The sequence below is a fragment of the Ornithodoros turicata genome, chromosome 1, assembly GCF_037126465.1.
Source record: "Ornithodoros turicata isolate Travis chromosome 1, ASM3712646v1, whole genome shotgun sequence".
NCBI classification, from domain to species: domain Eukaryota; kingdom Metazoa; phylum Arthropoda; class Arachnida; order Ixodida; family Argasidae; genus Ornithodoros; species Ornithodoros turicata.
The window spans coordinates 81,517,431-81,534,373 of NC_088201.1; the positions used below are offsets into that span (position 1 = coordinate 81,517,431).

Below are 16,943 nucleotides of genomic sequence, written 5' to 3' on the forward strand. Positions count from 1 at the left end.
TAAAACAATGCCCTAATACCTGGTTTCATTCTTATTCCTAATTAAATTTTTTGAGGGAGCAGCAGCTTTCTTCTGTTCGGGGATAAGGGCCCTCGGGCCACAGAATAGCTGATCATGGGCCACAAACCTATTTTGAGACCCCTGGTCAAAAATAACGTAGACTGCTTTCGTTTTTGCATTGTCACCACGTGTTGCATAGCAGAACTGGGGCACACTACACAAGTCAAAACATATATAACAAGAAAGCAGAACTGTTCAAATTTCCCGCGAAACATCTGGTGCTGCTCACTACAAGCACAGTCATGGTGCAGTTTATTTTCTATATTGCTCTTGCTCTATGCCCCACTGGTGTGGAGCACTGCACACCATGCTAGTTCCAGGGCAACTCCAGTGTAGGTTTATTGCAGATGCCTATAAGCTATAGATATGTCTCCAGATAAGTAGAATTAACACTGCAACTGAACGAGCATCAGAAAAAGATGCTAAGTCAAGTAGCTTCGGGGACTGTGGAAGATTCCAAGGTTTTCCAGACCTTGAAAACAACATCAAGTTCTAGAATATTCAAGGTTTCAAGGACTAGTGGACAGCATGTAAACTAATCTCTTCTGGATCACATGCCACAAGACAGAAGAAATGACAAAGAAAAATGTATCATGCAAAGAAATTTATTATTTTTTATACAAACCACAGAAAGTTACACAACACAAACTTACTGTGTGTTAGAATTTACAAAATACAATGTTTCAGTATAGTTGTTCTTGACTTGAAATGAGACAAAAATTCCATGGCACTAAAAAACAAACAAAAAGCAGCAGTGACCAGAAGAATAAAAAATGAGAACTTTCATTTCCTCTTCAATTTACATGGAACTATGTACATAATATCTTTTGCACTGGTGTTGATAAAAAAAGTTTCTTGAGGTTTCGTATTTGTTTACTAATATATATTTGTGTGTACACACGGGAACTATGAGGAATTCTATTTTACAGCTACGCGTAAGCCGACCTAGTCTTCAGCGGAAACAGGCCAGATGACAATTGGCTCACTGAAATTGAACTACAGTCTCTGAGCTCCTCTACCATACTTGATTCAGACATTAATGGTGGCAAGGTACGATAAAATTTAAATATATAGCCCCTCACTAAGAGTAACTCAAGTATCATGCGTCGCACTATATGAACGGCACCATTATAATTAATTATACTATCGAAATATATGCAAACACAAAAGCGGTCCTGCAGAAAGCAACGCCAAAATATATCTCCTGCCATTATGCAGCCGCCCACGTTTTAAATAAAGAAGGCGTTGGCAAAGGAGTAAAAAAAAAGAAATGTGTGGAGACGAGAAACTGTGAAATAACTTAACATTGTCAAAGTGGCATATTTCCCTGAACAAAGGACCCAATGAACACTCTTGGCGTTGCCTTCCTTCAAACACATGTTCAAACTTCTATTTAAAAAAAACTGTGACAGAGACGTAAATGCAAACGCACACGGTGAACTAGAACAAATATAACAGCATACAGAGAAACCCAGAGGCATACACATCATCTTCACCTCCTTATAAAAAGCGGTGCAGAAAAATATGAAAACAGCACCAGGAGAGTCAGCTTTCTGACCACTCGAGGTAGCAATTGATCAGTGATCGGGGATTGACACGTCAGGAATAACCCACAAGGCACCACTGGCTTCTCTTCAACATCTGTCAATCACACTGTCTACGACAGGTGATGTCGTTGTGCAGTGTGTCTGCATCTCGTCATCAGGCTCGACGCTTGGAATCTTTCGTATATGGCACGTGTAACACAATTATACTACAACGTCCAATGCTGCTAAAAGCTCGAGTCAGACGAGCTCCAAAATAAAACAAAGCCCTAAACAGCAAATAAACATACACAAATCAGAAAACCCTGAGGTACGTACGAGTGCAGATTTGCCTCTTTTTATTTCCGTGTTTGCGGCCACAGGAAGGTTTCGGAAGAGTTAATGAATTTGGTTTCTCAATAAATTACCACTACACAAGTGACAGGGAAGAGAAATCCTACATCAGGTTAGTGCTTCCTCCGACAGGCAGTGATGTCACGTTCTGAAACGAGAATAAACAGAATTTTAGAACACGTTCTCCATTAAAGGAGTAACGAAACAACATTTAGTATTCCTTGTAATCCTGCTTGGTTCATCAAGCAATCCAGCAGGAACCACCATGCAAAATATTTTCGCTGTAAGGCATCTCGTCGCTGCACAACTAAATTTACAAAGGCGCCCAGAAAGGGCAGTCATGCACGGTGCGACGTGACCCTGAAGACCCGACCTGATCTTGTGTGACGTGGCATCACCGTAGCAAGCAGCCACAAGGTCCCATTTCCCACAAAAAGTTTGAGAGAAATCAAAATTCAAAGAGAAATCTGTTGTCCCCTGGAGTTTGAGTTAATGAGAATCTACTAATTTTGGAACAAGTTCACCGCAGTCCAGTAATTTCCAAATCCAAAATCTTCATCAGGGAGTATACTAAATGTACCTACTCAGAAAACCTCTGGAGCAAGGAGGGTGCTTCCTCTTCTGAGTGAGCCACTACAGAGTCATTGGACAGGAGAGAATCACTGCGTTCCGCCTTTCTATGTGGCCGCAGTGAGGCGTCTGCTTGGAGGCAGTCACCTCCCGTGCTGGCATCCGTACAGAAGCCGCTCTCTGAAAAGCCAGGAAAAAGGTATATTACCAAACACCAAAGCACATTCAGCAGATACTGCACAGTGCACTAGCGTACAAATGTAGCGATAATTTAGCGGTGGTGACGTACGACCCTGTTCTACAAGACAATGAGTGCCCTTTCCCACACATTTGTGGTATACCGGGATCTTTTTAAAATCCTCTACAGAGTTTTTATATTAAGAGAAAGCTATGAGAGCAGCATTGATGTTTTTGGAGTTGGGTTATATGCTAGGCAGACATCCTCTGAAAGAGAATATGTAACTATAAGGTGACCCATTACCTAAAATTAGATCCACAAGTTTTCGGATTTACCCCTATTTTTCCCAGTTTCTACCCCCCCAAATGCAATTAACAGACTTTGGGTTGAACCCGATATTTGCTCCCCGATGATGTCCGTAAACCCAGAGAAACTTGAGGTTGCCGCCACACTCAATCAAGTGTCAAGACTCGAGCCAATCCAATCCAACATCTGATTTGCGCAATTTGTGCATTTTCTGTCCACCGCCTGCTTCAGTGTCATTCCATGCACCGGACGCTTCCGACCGCGAAGTGCACGTTTCGCGTCAAGCACATTGGAGTGCGACTGTGTGACCTGACATCCTCGCTGGGATCAAAGTGGATGCCCATGGGCCAGCCAAAGAAGACTGCCCACGACTGGGCAAGGGAGTACACCGATCTTGAAGCGAGGAAGAAGCCGTGCTTGGATGCTCCGCATGACAGCAGCAAAGCATCAGCGGGAGAGTTCACGTTAGTTTGCAAATGTTGTTGCTTGGAAATTTCGCCAGACCCAGCAAAGACACTGTATAATCGAATAAGAGAGCACCTAGCGTCAGCACGGCACGCAAAGTTGAAAGCAGATTGTGAGAATGCCAAAAGGGAGAAAACGAAACAGCAAACCATTTCTGACATAACAGTGAGACAGCGCAACAAGGAGAAGGCAGCAGAAGGCATGATACATGATTTTGTGCAAGCTGTTTCTGTTGCAGGAATAAGTCTGGAGCATGCAGATGGTGAACTCGGGCGCGTCTTCAAAGAGTACTGCCCGGCTACGAGGACGATGCCCTGTGCGAAGCAATTGCGAGAGAAGCACGTGCGTGAGATATTTGAGAGCTACGAAGTGGCGTTTCTGCAGAAAGTGGCAACTGCGAAAATCAGCATCATCGAATCGCCGGACATCATCGGCACTCCTACCATCAACACGCTCTTCTGCTACTACGACGAAGAAAAAGAAGACAAAACTATTCTTCTGGCAGACGTCACACACGTTAAAGCGTGCAATAGGTACAGCATCAGTGCTGTTCTCACTAGCGCACTGAACGAATATGGAAAAAACTGAAACAATGTAATTGCAGTGGCGAGTGACTCCGTGGAGTACATGCACAAGATGGTGTGCGAAACTTGCGATGCGGAGGCAATAAACATCATTCACGTGAAGGACTTGCCGTGCCTGATCCACGTAGCAGTGGATAAGGCCCTCTCCTGTGACAGTGTTGTCGATGATTGCAACAGTGATCAAGTTTGGGGCCCTTTCAAGTACACAAATCACCTGTACCAAATGTACCATGAGATATGCATTGCAAACACACTTGGACTGCTTAACAAAACAGCTGGAAAGGGATCAGGGCAGTTTGAAGGTTTCTGACCTTAGGGAACTCCTAGCTGATGGAAAAGCTGTTGTGTATGCAAAAGCAGTCCTAATTCAACAGGCTCTTGAACTCGTGGTGCCAATTCAGATAGGACTAGAGAGTGGCAAAGTCTTGGTCCCAGAATACTACCATCTTGTGCATGTTGAGCTAGCTGCAGCTATGGACACTGTAAATGAACCCTCGTTCATGTCGGAAGGCAAGCAAAAGGCAGTTTTGCCCATGCTGGCTCAACATCATGCGGCTGGCGTCAAAAAAGATGTCCGGGAATTTTGCGGAGCTCTAACTGAGAAAGGGACAGCCACATGCATGAGGAACCTAACAGAGCTTGAAAGGGGCCAAGTGACAGAGACTGAAATATGGAAACAATCTTTGATCCTCAACCCTCATCAAAAGCATGCTGCCAGCCAGGAGTTTGAGTCATACCAAGGCTTATTCTCACTTGTTACTGACACTGCATCTGTCCAAGCAGAATTTCATCAGTACTTAAAGGAAGACGTCCCATCAAATAAAGACCTGGGCATCATGGAGTACTGGGTGAAAAACACACAGTACCCTAATCTGAGGTCAGCAGCCCTGAGCTTACTGTGCATAACCAATGGGAGTTGCGACGTAGGGCGCACATTCAGTCAGCTGCGTTACGTCTAGAGGTCGGATCATTCCTCCATGAGTGCAGAGACATTGAAGATGGCAATGATGTTATATGTCAAGAAAGGGTGAAACCAGGATTGTAATGTTATCTTTTGAGTTAATATTTGAAAACATTTTCAGGGAGAAAATGTGCTACCAGTGCTCAAGTTATATACTAAAGATTTTTCTGGTATTACAATATTGAAATTAGAAATATTTTCTGCTTGTGCGACAAGAAGTCCCAGTGCTGTACGTGCCTTACTTATGAAATAAACCTCTTGTTAGCGAACTGAAAAGTGAATCATACTAACGGTCATCTAAATATCACCCACGATTTTAACCCCTCGAATTTAGAAAGAGGTACTTCCCAAAAATTTCTCTCCCTAATATAAAACATGATTTCTTCCCGACTTCAGTAGGGTGCAAAAAATTACACCCGATATTTGCATGAATTTGGAGGCTAAATTTATTTCCCCGATTTTTACTTCCCAAATTTGGGAAAGAGTAAAACCCGAAAACTTCTGGCCCTACCTAAAATTCATTAATCATCTCTAATTAGGGAATACCGAGCAAAAGCGAGATAGTAGAAAAGTCACCCTATCTTTTGTAAAGATACTGAAACAAGCACGTGCCGTGAAATATCCATAGCTGAATTTCGCTATGCAAATCAGTCGCTTTTATCAGAAATTGGTTTTGTGCCATTCGCAAAAAATTTAGACGGCTCGATAATTGTGATTTATTCTGCAGTTCCTAGATGTTCAGAAAAATCTGCCTGTTACTGTTTTGCTGCAAAAATCCCAGGAAGCTTACAGTAAATTTTAGAAATGAGAGAAGAATATAGTCGCGGACCGATTTTCGGACGCCGCCATGACACGGTCTATTCACACTTCTGCGTGGTCCTTGTTGAGTGCGACAAATCGGTCAGAGACTGCACACTTTTGTCATCTGCACTAGTTTTTCTTTTTCTTCTTTTTTGATTGTGTTAGTGCCGCAAAGCAACTGTGGTTAGGAGCAGTGTACAGACGTGGATAGAAGGAAAGAGGACAGCAGGAGGGAGGGGAAGACAGAGGATATTAGTATGCGTCCTGGACAGACTTTGGGGAACTGGAAAGTCGGCCAGAAACATCAGACAACACAGCTGGTGACAGGATCTGGACCCACCATTTTAATCTACACGACCTTGGAGCTACCACCAACGGGCAGATGCTTTCATCCACTCGGCCATGCCGCTGGTTTGTAGTAATTGTTTTTGGAGTATCTTGGATTATCTTAGGACTAATTATTCGGTGCACTTGAATGGGTGATGATTTGGAGTTTTTAAAGGTGCACAAAAGCTGAGACTACTGTGTGACAAGCTGTACTGGAATTTGCAAAAACAATCCTCACAGTAGTGACACAGAAGGGACAGGGCATAACGTATAAGCATGTAGCAAAGTGCATAATGTCCCGTGAGATGCGGGATAAAGAGACAAACGCAACAAAGTTCTCAGACACAGTAAAGGTTCAATCGCAACAAGCAACCCTTAGAACCAGGGGTGCGCAAATCCGAATAGTTTAATCAAATATTGAATTGAATGGAAGGGAAAATGCTAAATACTGAATCGAAATGAATTCACATTTCACATTTTACAGTATATACCTTCTACACTAAAAGTTTGTAATTGGTAGCCCATGGGTTTAGTGTGTAATTTTTCTGGCATTAACTGTCACAAGAGAGACACGAATTCTGTGGGAAGCCCCAACTCTTGCAAAGGTGTGCGAATATTCAAAATCTTGAATACAAATCCAATATTTGCAATATTCGATAAGCATAGCCCCTCAGCCTCGCACACAGGTTTAAGAGCCTGCTCAAATTAATGAACAGACCTTAACTACGCCTCATACAGGACGTTCTAACTCAGTGGAACAGTCAGTACTTAATGCTGGCAAGACTTCTAGATTTGAAGGAACCCATTGCAGTTGAATTTGCAATTTCTACTTATACTTAGGTTGACTGTCTGATAGCAGAAGAATGGAAAGCTGCCTCTGACCTTGTTTGTACACTTAAGCCTAAGGCCCTCAGTTTTCTGCTGCGGCAAATTCAAAATTCCGCGGCACTGACTTGTAAATTCCGCGATTTTCTGCGGCGAGCAGTCAACGGCTGCGTGAAATGGGAAACACTTTATTTTCTTGGATAACGTGGGAACAAAAAAATATTTTATAAAATTACAGACTCAAAGCACTGTTGTTGCTCAGCATTACATACATGACCTCTTGTGTTCTCATCTGATGCGGTCTGTTGCCTGCAATAATTTTATACCTGCTGAAGGATCTTTCAGCATCCACAAAATTTATTGGAACTTTATAGGGAGGAGTTTACAATAAATGCCCTGGGGAAGTTACATCTTTAGGACACCCTTTTTTGTTCCTGGGCTGTAGGCATTATTTAAAAGTTAACTTTTTTAAGGCAACCTCCCAGATATCAAATCAAAATTCCCCACTGCCACAGCTAAACTGTACACGGGAGGGACGCCGCCCTTTCCTCAGGCGAAGTATGCATAATAAACTTGGGCTAACCGCTGACGTTATTTTAAGCTGAACTACAATCTGTCTGTATTTGTCATGCAGCATAAACAATTTCGTAAAGCAGGCTTCAATTTTGTAGAGCAGGCTTCACCTTATGCAGGGAAGCGCCAGGTGAAGCCCACATTCAGGAGGTGTCGTTCATATTCGGCGAAGTGTCGAATATCCGGAAACGATTCGCGAATCGAATACTTCGAGTGATTGATATTCCACTCGAATTCGAGAACTCGAATATGCGCACACCCCTAAAAATAAGAGATTCTGTGAAATTCTGTGCCAAACGAAGGATTCCGCGATTAATTCCGAATTCCGCGAAATTTCGCGGAATCGAGGAAAACGGAGGGCCTTACTTAAGCCCATGTATGAGGCCACTGTAGCCTCCAATGCAGAAAAATATCCGACACTGTCATGTCAGACTCCAATAATTTTTGAACTACTGGAATGTCTCAGTAGACTAGAAGGTGAAACCAGATTTGCATGTTCTCTCCGCAAGGCTGTCTTGTCCCGGTTTGCATCTTACAAAGTCGATGAAACTGCAAACACTGCAATGTATTTGGACCCAAGGTTTAAATGGGTTGTGTACAGCAATGGCAAACAAATGGGGCTGTGGCATAAAAGCATAATCCTAAGGGAGTTGTGTACAGACAATGTGCTGGAAGCCATTCCACAGGGTGCACAAACTTCATATGCCGAGTCACCTCCAACAGTGAGCCTATGGAGCATGTTTGAGAACATGGCTTCGGGGAACAATAGCGCTCTGCCTGCTCGAGAAAACGAGCTCATAGACTACACAAGTGAGAGTTGGCTTTCCAGAAATAGTGACCCACGTCAGTGGAGGAGAACGATGGGGAATATTAAGTACCCAAGCTTGGCACAGTTGGCAAAGAAATATTTAGCCATTCCTGCAACTTCAGTCCCCAGTGAGAGGGTGTTTTCTGCAGCTGGGAACGTTCTTGATGCACGCCGTGAATGTGTTCTCTCAGAGCGTGTGGAACGACTAGTATTCGTACACTATAATCTTTTGGAATACAGTCAAACCTCGTTACAACGAAACGCGATATAACGAAATTCGCGACAGAGCGAAATAATTTGGATTGCCCGGTAGAGGGCCATAGGGATCAATGTATTTTAACTCCCGCTACAACAAAACACTTTTTAGCCGCCGCCTCGATACAGCGAAAGAACGAGATAAGGTTTATGACCCCAAAGCCGACTTTACGGTAATGAAAATAAAGGGCGCAAGTAGCGTCCTGTTCCCGCGGCGAAAGATGGCACGCGCGATTAGGGTCGGGAGGAATCTGGTGCCTACAAAAGGAAGTCTGAGTCATTGGAAGGTTAGGGATTTTCTTCCGAGGCTTCTCCTTTTTGCGCTTGTTTTGAACTGTCCGGTTGCAGCCAAGTAAAAAGAGCACGAGACGTAAGGCGCCATCGCGCGCGTGGGAAACGCTTCGTTCGCGTGGCGGCGTAAGTGACGAAATCAGCCTAGATGATTTTCTTGACGGGGACAAACATGCCGTAGCAACGGAGAGCTTTACGGAAAACGCGCTGTCATAGACGTAGAAGGTTTGCTGGAGATCGCAACACGATATGGAGAAAGCTGCGGAGGCTTCGGCGGCGTACGAACAATGCGCGACACCGCGTCTTCTAGGCACGACGCAGACGCGTATAACCGGCTATTTCACGCAAGAATAAAATACCGTAGGTGCACTTTGGCGCTGTATTTATAGTTGTTGTCATTTTTCACGAAAATCTTCCTCATCGTAGCGGGAGTTATCGACGCTTATGTACAGCGCGCGCCCTCGCAAAGGTCGCGATCCGTGACCTTCAATTCGGTACAACGAAATGTTCGATACAATGAAAGAAATTGCAGTCCCCGTGGGTTTCATTATATCGAGGTTCGACTGTAGTTTGTTGGTATAGTGTTCTAGCATTTGGTAGCACAGCAGTTTGGTGCAATATAGAGTGTACTTGGTTCAAATAAATGATTGTTGTAAGTTACCATGTTGTGCATATTCGAAGTCAAATATTAGCAATATTCGTATTTGATTCGACTTTTTCACTATTTGCACAGCCCTAGTAATTAACCACATCTATCAAAGTGTCCCAACCCTTTTAAGAATCTTGACTTTTTAAAGGCAGCCTCCCAGACATCAAATCCCCCGCCAGCACCACGTGGGACGCACGCCACAAGTGCACGTGGAGGGACGACGCCCCTTCCTCGGCAGAAGTGTACACAATTGAATTGGGCTCACGTTATCTTAAGCTAAACAACAACAGTCCTCCTGTGTTGGGCCAGCAGCACTGGGAATTTCGTAAAGAAGGCTTCACCTCACACAGTGAGGCATCAGGTGAAGCTCACTTGTGGGATGGTCTTGTTCATATTCGGGGAACAGTCGGATATTTGGAAAACCAAATATTAGATATTCGATGCTGCGAATGGACTACTTCGAGTGACTGATATTAGATTCGAATTCGAGAACTCGAATATTTGCACACCCCTACTAAAAGCCCCAAAACTCCCAAGGGGGAGGGGGGTAGAGGGGTGTCTGAGAACGTTGTCGTGTTTGTCTCTCCATTGTGCATCTCTCGGTTTTTGTTGACACATTTGGCTATGTAAAGCGTTACAACAAAAGGTGCACCAAACTCAACCTTCAATAACTCACAATGAGACAAATAAACTTTGAAGCCTCAAGAGTATTAAGAATGCTACATATCAGTGCTAAAGCCTGATGTGCACTTCATATATTTCTGTGCACCAGCTGTACTTCAGCTACTTAAGCTATATTTCTGTACTTGAGCTATGAAGAATCTGTTTCCAATGTTTGTCCTCCCTCCCCCCCCTCCAAAAAAAGAAAGCAACAGTTTCCTCCCCAGCTTAAAATTTCTCAGAAGTATTTCATTTGTAATGAAGATACGGGCTACAACAAGTGTAACACAGATGAAAGAATTAACTTCGAGCCATTCGCGCTGTCTCATTTTCTGTTGAGATTGAAGTTCGGACAAACAGCTGGAGCTTTCTGAACAGAATTATTGCTCGAATGAAAGGTGTCTCTCACCATTGGAGCACTGTGATTGCTGCGTGAGAGAACGGTGCAGGGGCCTGGGGCTGTCGCCATTCTCAAAGCCCAAGTTGCGAGCACAGTAGAAAGAAGACTGGCTGCTAGACGAGGAGGAGCTGCTGCTCACAGAAATGATGGAGTGAGGCCTCTTGTTGTTGCCCAAGACGCCCTCACGGCCCAGCTCGTGATGCATACCTCCCGCGCCCATGCTGCGGAACCTCGGGGCAGCTGAAAGCACACAAATCATTTTGTTCTACATGAAAGCATTACTATCACTTGATGTGCCAAACAGATGAGGTATCAAAGCATCAATATTCTCAAAATTGGTGAAGAACATTAAAAATGTAGCTATACCAAACAAAAGTACTAGAAAATCCTTCACGGGCCCCTAATTTTTGCAAATACAGCAAATTCTCGTTAATCAAATCCCGAGGGACCACAGGTTTTAGTTTGGATTATCGAAGTTTGAATGAACAATATTCTGGTGAAATATTCGCTGGTTTTATTTCAGGAGCCGTAAAGCAGGGTAAAAGCGGGCGATATCAGGGGCCCTACCCTCGTCAAAGTAATCGACCTCGATTACTTTTGATCTCTTTTGTCATTGGTGCACAATCGAAGTGGTTGACACCTTTTATCAACCAATGGCCCAACGTGTTTTACTTGGGATGCGACCCGCCTTATCGGTGTTTCCTCCTGAGAACCCGAAGGCCACACCTGTTATCTGCCCGCCCTGCCGTGTTCCTTCGGTTCTTTGATGTCGGAAACAGAAAACTCTTCCAGTATAAAACTGAGTTTTGTGGAAAATGTGCAAAAAAGCCCGCTCGTAATTTCCTTTTTTGCTGTTTTCATTTTTCATGACGTACAGATGTGCAAGACGTCAATGTTTGTGTGACGCCGTGATTGTACTTGGCATTTATAATTGTGGTATGTGGCCGTGAGATGGCACGCGGCAGGCGACAAAACGACAAAACCCCCATAAAGGATCATGCACAGAATCGAACAGACAGTGCGGCGCGAGCCGGTAAGAAGATATGATTATAAGAAATCGGTTCATGCTTTAAATCATGAGCTTGAGCTTATTTTTTCATTTTTCTGTGTGTTTGTGTGCTCGATATGCGAAATGATGTTAGAGAAGTCGCATTTCAAAATGCTTCTTTTGCTCGTGAGCTGTGGGGGGTGGTAATGATACCGCAAATGAGCGTTGATAACTTTACTCAACAAACAGTGAACTTTGATCGATGAGTTTTTTGTGTGCACACCTCTAGATTGCAAGAACATTGACTGTACGACGGTTCGAAAAGCACGCCACTTTCATGCATACGAGGCCGCGATCCACGCAGAGAAACTGTGTTGCGCGCTGAAGTGCGTTGTGCAGCGATGCTTTTTATTATTAAACAAAAACAAAGAAAGATATGAATTTTTTGTTGTGACGAGCACATACAGACTTTATACAACACAATAAATTAAAATGCACATGCGGACTCATCACGAAACCCGTCGCCGCTCAAAGTAATTGACCCTCTTTCGCTACATTACTTTTAAGCCTTGAAACTAATCTTTTACGTCATGGTTACGTCAAAATGATGTAAGGTCACGGTCTGAGATTAGGGCCGAGAGGCTGTGAAGGAAAACTAGGGATAAATTTCCATCGAAATGGGCGGGCTCTAAGGGCGGAGTATTTCGTGGCAGCCCCACCCTACAGCTGGTGACGTAAAGTAATCGAGGTCGATTACTTTTCACGAGGATAGGGCCCCAGGTGGACAAGTAGATTTTCAGGTGGAAAATATAAAAAGAGCCCTTCTCGCATTTTAGATTGACATAAGATGTGGAACAGCTGTGCTGAATGTCCAATGCTTAGTGTTCTTCAGTGAACATATTGGTGGCTGAATTGGCCCTTTCCAAAATATGCTTTCAGGCTTTTTCGGGTTTTACCCTAAGCGATGATGATGCAAATCGGGTGGTAAAAACAGGTTTTACCCTAAAACACAGGGCATTATATATAGAGCCTGAAGTTTTAGGGTTTAACCGGATTCTTCCCCGAATTTGCACCCCGAATTGAAGGTTGCCTCTTTAGGGTGAAACCCGATTTTTACCCGGCAAATTGCCCTCACTGGGACGTCTGTAGGAATGCACTAACTTACTTGTTTGGCAGAAAAATGCAGTTACATCACCGTTTGTACCAAACCGCTACAGTTAGTTTGAATAACTGAGCTCGATTTCTCCCCGAATTTAGCGTACTGGAAGTTTTTTCACCCGAATTTGCATGAATTTAGTGCACGTTGATTTACCCGATTTTTACCCCCCGAATGTAGGAAAAACTATTTCCCGAAAACTTCAGGCTCTAATTATATATGCTGCATGACAAAATTATGGTCCCTTATGTCCCCTGGTTCCTCTACTAAACACGTCTGCCGCAAGTATCATCAACATCCTCACTTAAAGTTGAGAACGACATTCCAGTATTTCGGATACTCAAAGATACTCGTAGTCAGACACGCGTATTGAAAGATTAGCTCTTGCAATGAGCCTATAGCAGAGCATTCAGTTTCGGTGGCGCTGAAAGGAGCTCCACCTTCCTGAACTCGCGCACTGCGCTGTAGACTGTTTGGTTATGCCACATTGCTAGTTACAAAGATTGAGTCACATGTTCACTCATATTTCTATGTGATATTCTCATGCACATAAACACACTCATGTGCAACAACTAAATTTAATCTGAAAGAATTTAAGTGTGGTTTATGTTGCAAATCAGAGGAGAGCCTGTGTATGCCTTGGATATGTGTGCTCTATTTTAGTGGGAAATTTCGATCTGATAGCATACAAGGTTCCACCATAAAGAAAAAAAGCAATCACTTATTCGAGACTCACTTCGACTGAGCTGATGCACACTGATGGAGCGATCATTGATCTGGTCATTGCTCGGTCTGATGTCCAAGCATGGTTTGTTCCCGATCCCCATGGAAGACATCTCCGCCAGGCGCATTTCTGAAGATAACAAAATATTTGTGACCAAGCTAACACTTAAGCTCTGTGCACTCACACAGTGTCATGAATATAGGCTGCAGAAAGAGCTATGCACAAGAAGCATGTGGAACTCAGGATGGTATGGTACCTCAAGGGAGGACGACGTCAAGACTAACAGCAAGCAGAGCTGGCTACAGTTGTGCATGTCTCCAAATAGAGTCAATGTGAACTTATCAGTTGGCACTAAACCCAGAGAAACTTGCAATGAATACAAGTGACTATTATTTCACTTTCTTTTATTTTAAATGGCCTCGAGAAGGGTTAAGATGAGCAATGTGCAAATAGAGACATTTCTTAACCAGCTTTTCGCAAATCTCTCAAGAAAGTTTTCAAAAACTTAATGTAATACACACTTCCCTGTTCATTTTTCCTTATGGTATATGCTGCAGCACTGCGTTGAAGCCACTACTATTCCTCACTCGCTTTTTAATTTTTGAAGGGGTTGGTATTGAAAGGGGTGAAGCCTACAGCACCTGTTCACACAGCGCTTACACTTTAGAAGAGCTATCTTTTAGCAGACTTGCACTGAAAAAAAAATATTGGAATGTCCAATGCCACTGCTAAGGTGAACGAGACTAAATAAAACAATATTTACCAGAAAACAAAAATTCCTGGTGGCAACGTTACTGGCTACTGGATTGTTTAACTAACACCATTATTGTATCATGTAGGAAGACAGTTCTCTGTTCCTCAAGTGGGGCAGAGTACACTTCCTCATCCAACAGAAGCAGCCAGAAATGTCTCAGTAACTTGGGACTTCCCAAGTGAGCACTGCTCGATAGAGCCATGTTACCCTATGCATGATTTAGCTAGACGCTTGTCTCGTAATATCTATATCCACGATGAACTAAGCAGTTTTTTCTCGGTGAGACGACCGTGGATATTTCAAAAGCGGTTTTGTTATGAACAGTAGTGCAATGTACAATAATTTTCATTGCATAGTACTTATTGAAACTTGAACTTTCATCTGAGAACAGGTTGTCTTTGCATTTTAGTGCCACTTTAAGCTGAATCAAGCTGTCTATAATATCGATCGTCACACCCCTACCTGACTGTTCACAACCATCGGCCGCAGGCGTGGTGAACGTGTTGTCGCTACGGTCAAACATGTGAGACAAACCTATGACGCTCACACAAATTCAAGCGGATGTTATGATTCGCAGGCGCCAGATGCGGCAGGACACAATAACAGTCGAGCCCGTTTATAACGATATTGACGGGAACGCGAAATCTGATCGTTATATCAGAGTATCGTTAGAAACGAGCTGATCACTTCAAATTGAAGTGGAAACTAACACAACTAAGAATATCATGGGCACTGACCTCTGTTTCGTAGCGCCTGTTTCCAGAGTAGTTTGGCAAGATCCTGTATCCAGGACAGCTTCACCTCTGGGGACGGAGCTTGCAGAAGGTACACATCATTCAGCTTGCGCTTCCTGAACCAGATCTCAAATTTGGTCGGGCTCTCTCCAATTTGTTCAGTCAGGCCAATGTCTGTGGTCTGTTAAACACACAAAACAGCGGGATGTAACATCTGCACAATAGGTTAAGCAAAAGGCATAGCAAAGAACAACAGGGCATCCAAAATATACTGGGTGCATCGTGTAAGAGTGACCAGAATTTTTATAAAAAAAACTATGAGAGCAGCATAGATGTTTTTGCAGTTGAGTTCTGTGGCCAGGCGGACATCCTCTCAAAGAAAGTGCGCAACTACAAGATGGCTAATTACCTAAAATTCATTAATCAACTTTTTTAATTAGGGGATTTTGGGCAAAACAGAGATTGCAGATTGAGAGACTATCCTAGTTGCGAGCCATTTCATGTTTAACAAATCCTGAAACCCGAACGTGCCGTAAAATATCGAGCCCCGAATTTTGGTATGCGAATGAGCCGAAACAGAAATCGCGGCGACCGGGCATGCAGGGAGTACAGCGCTCATTTCACACCAGAGGGCCACGTGGTTTGGAGCGGTGCAGAGCCGTATATTGAAAGGGAGTCTAGCCATTGGGAGGAGTCACAAAAATAGGCTCGACCTGTCAATCACAGTCTCGGCCCTCTGATTGGTTTGCTTTTTTACCAAGGGGGTCGCCATGACACCATACTGCCACCCAAAATGGCGTCGAAAACAAACACAGTGAAGCGGAGATTTCGTGACAAAATTTTTTCACAGACTACTCTGATTTTACGCTGCAACTGCACATTCTCATATACATTTCTCGGAAATCAGTTTCAACTTACGTTCATCCATCGATATCTAATTGAAAATAATATGTTTTGTCGCCGATGTTAGGCCTAGTGAACACGGCAATCGCGGCGATCACAGCGAAATCATAACAAAAACGGCGCTGTGCTGTACAATCTTATATTTAATTGCTGGATTTCATGGATATAAATATTCTTGCCTTTTATATTCCAACTATTCATGTAGATTTGTTTAAAAATCATTCTGACGACAGAATGTGTCCCAGCAAGTGGTTCTGCCGGCAACGGTGCAACAACGGAAGCAGACGACAACCCCCGACGTGCCTTGCGCTCCCTAGGTGGCGCTTATCAAATTTGCACCAAAAATCCACTAGTTCTGCAGATTGCGAGCAGTATCCATTTCAATCCCATCCAATCCACCTGGATGGATGTCAGCCTGGCGGTAGAACTCAACTGCAAAAACAACATCTATGCTGCTTTCATAGCTTTTTCTGGTCAGTCTTACGTGACACACCCTGTATATAAGATATCCAGGGTGTCATATCTAAAAGGTGGGGAAGAGAGTCTTATTGGAAATGTAAGCTACAGAATCGTGTTTTTTTACAAGTAGTTTAGTATAGTAGTTTTTGATAAGACGTATTCATGTGGCTTTCCTTTGGCTTGGCATTGGATTATGTCATCAACTCTGCCTGGAAGACAGCAGCATGATCCAATCCAATCCAAAGGGGTTTGTGTGAATCTAACGCGCCCCCCCGATTCTAATGTGCACCTTCCAAAACGCAAAATAACTATTCTAACATGCCCCGGAATCTAACACACATCATCCTTGAGGGTGCAATAATATGCCTAAGGCCCTTCCTTTTCTGCGATTCCGCGATTCTGCAAAAATTCGCGGAATTGTGGGTCTGCCGCGGCATATCAGGTTTTGCGCAGAATTTTGCAGAAACGACGCACTTAACTCAGTTTATGCGCAAGATCAACGGACTTTGCTCACACCGGGTCGGCTTGCGTTACAGCGTAGATGTGCCTACCGGATAAGGTCGCAAGGCCGTGATATGACCCTATCTGTGTGCTGGAACAACCCTCTAACATATTGGGATTCTGGAGTGGAATGC

The 16,943-nt window shown here is 43.7% G+C and overlaps 1 protein-coding gene across 3 annotated transcripts in view; it reads right to left on the reverse strand.

The window, feature by feature from the left end:
- Positions 1-647: 647 nt before the first annotated feature.
- Positions 648-16,943, reverse strand: part of LOC135378435 (uncharacterized) — a 662,816-nt gene continuing 646,520 nt past the window's right edge. For all 3 annotated transcript variants that reach the window (XM_064611464.1, XM_064611465.1, XM_064611466.1), the window contains 5 exons: positions 14,950-15,127; positions 13,471-13,587; positions 10,600-10,830; positions 2,522-2,687; positions 648-2,085 (listed from right to left, as the gene is read on the reverse strand). In XM_064611464.1, coding sequence (XP_064467534.1) covers positions 2,079-2,085; positions 2,522-2,687; positions 10,600-10,830; positions 13,471-13,587; positions 14,950-15,127 — 699 coding nt within the window. In that variant the 3' untranslated portion in view covers positions 648-2,078. The remainder of the gene's footprint in view (positions 2,086-2,521; positions 2,688-10,599; positions 10,831-13,470; positions 13,588-14,949; positions 15,128-16,943) is intronic.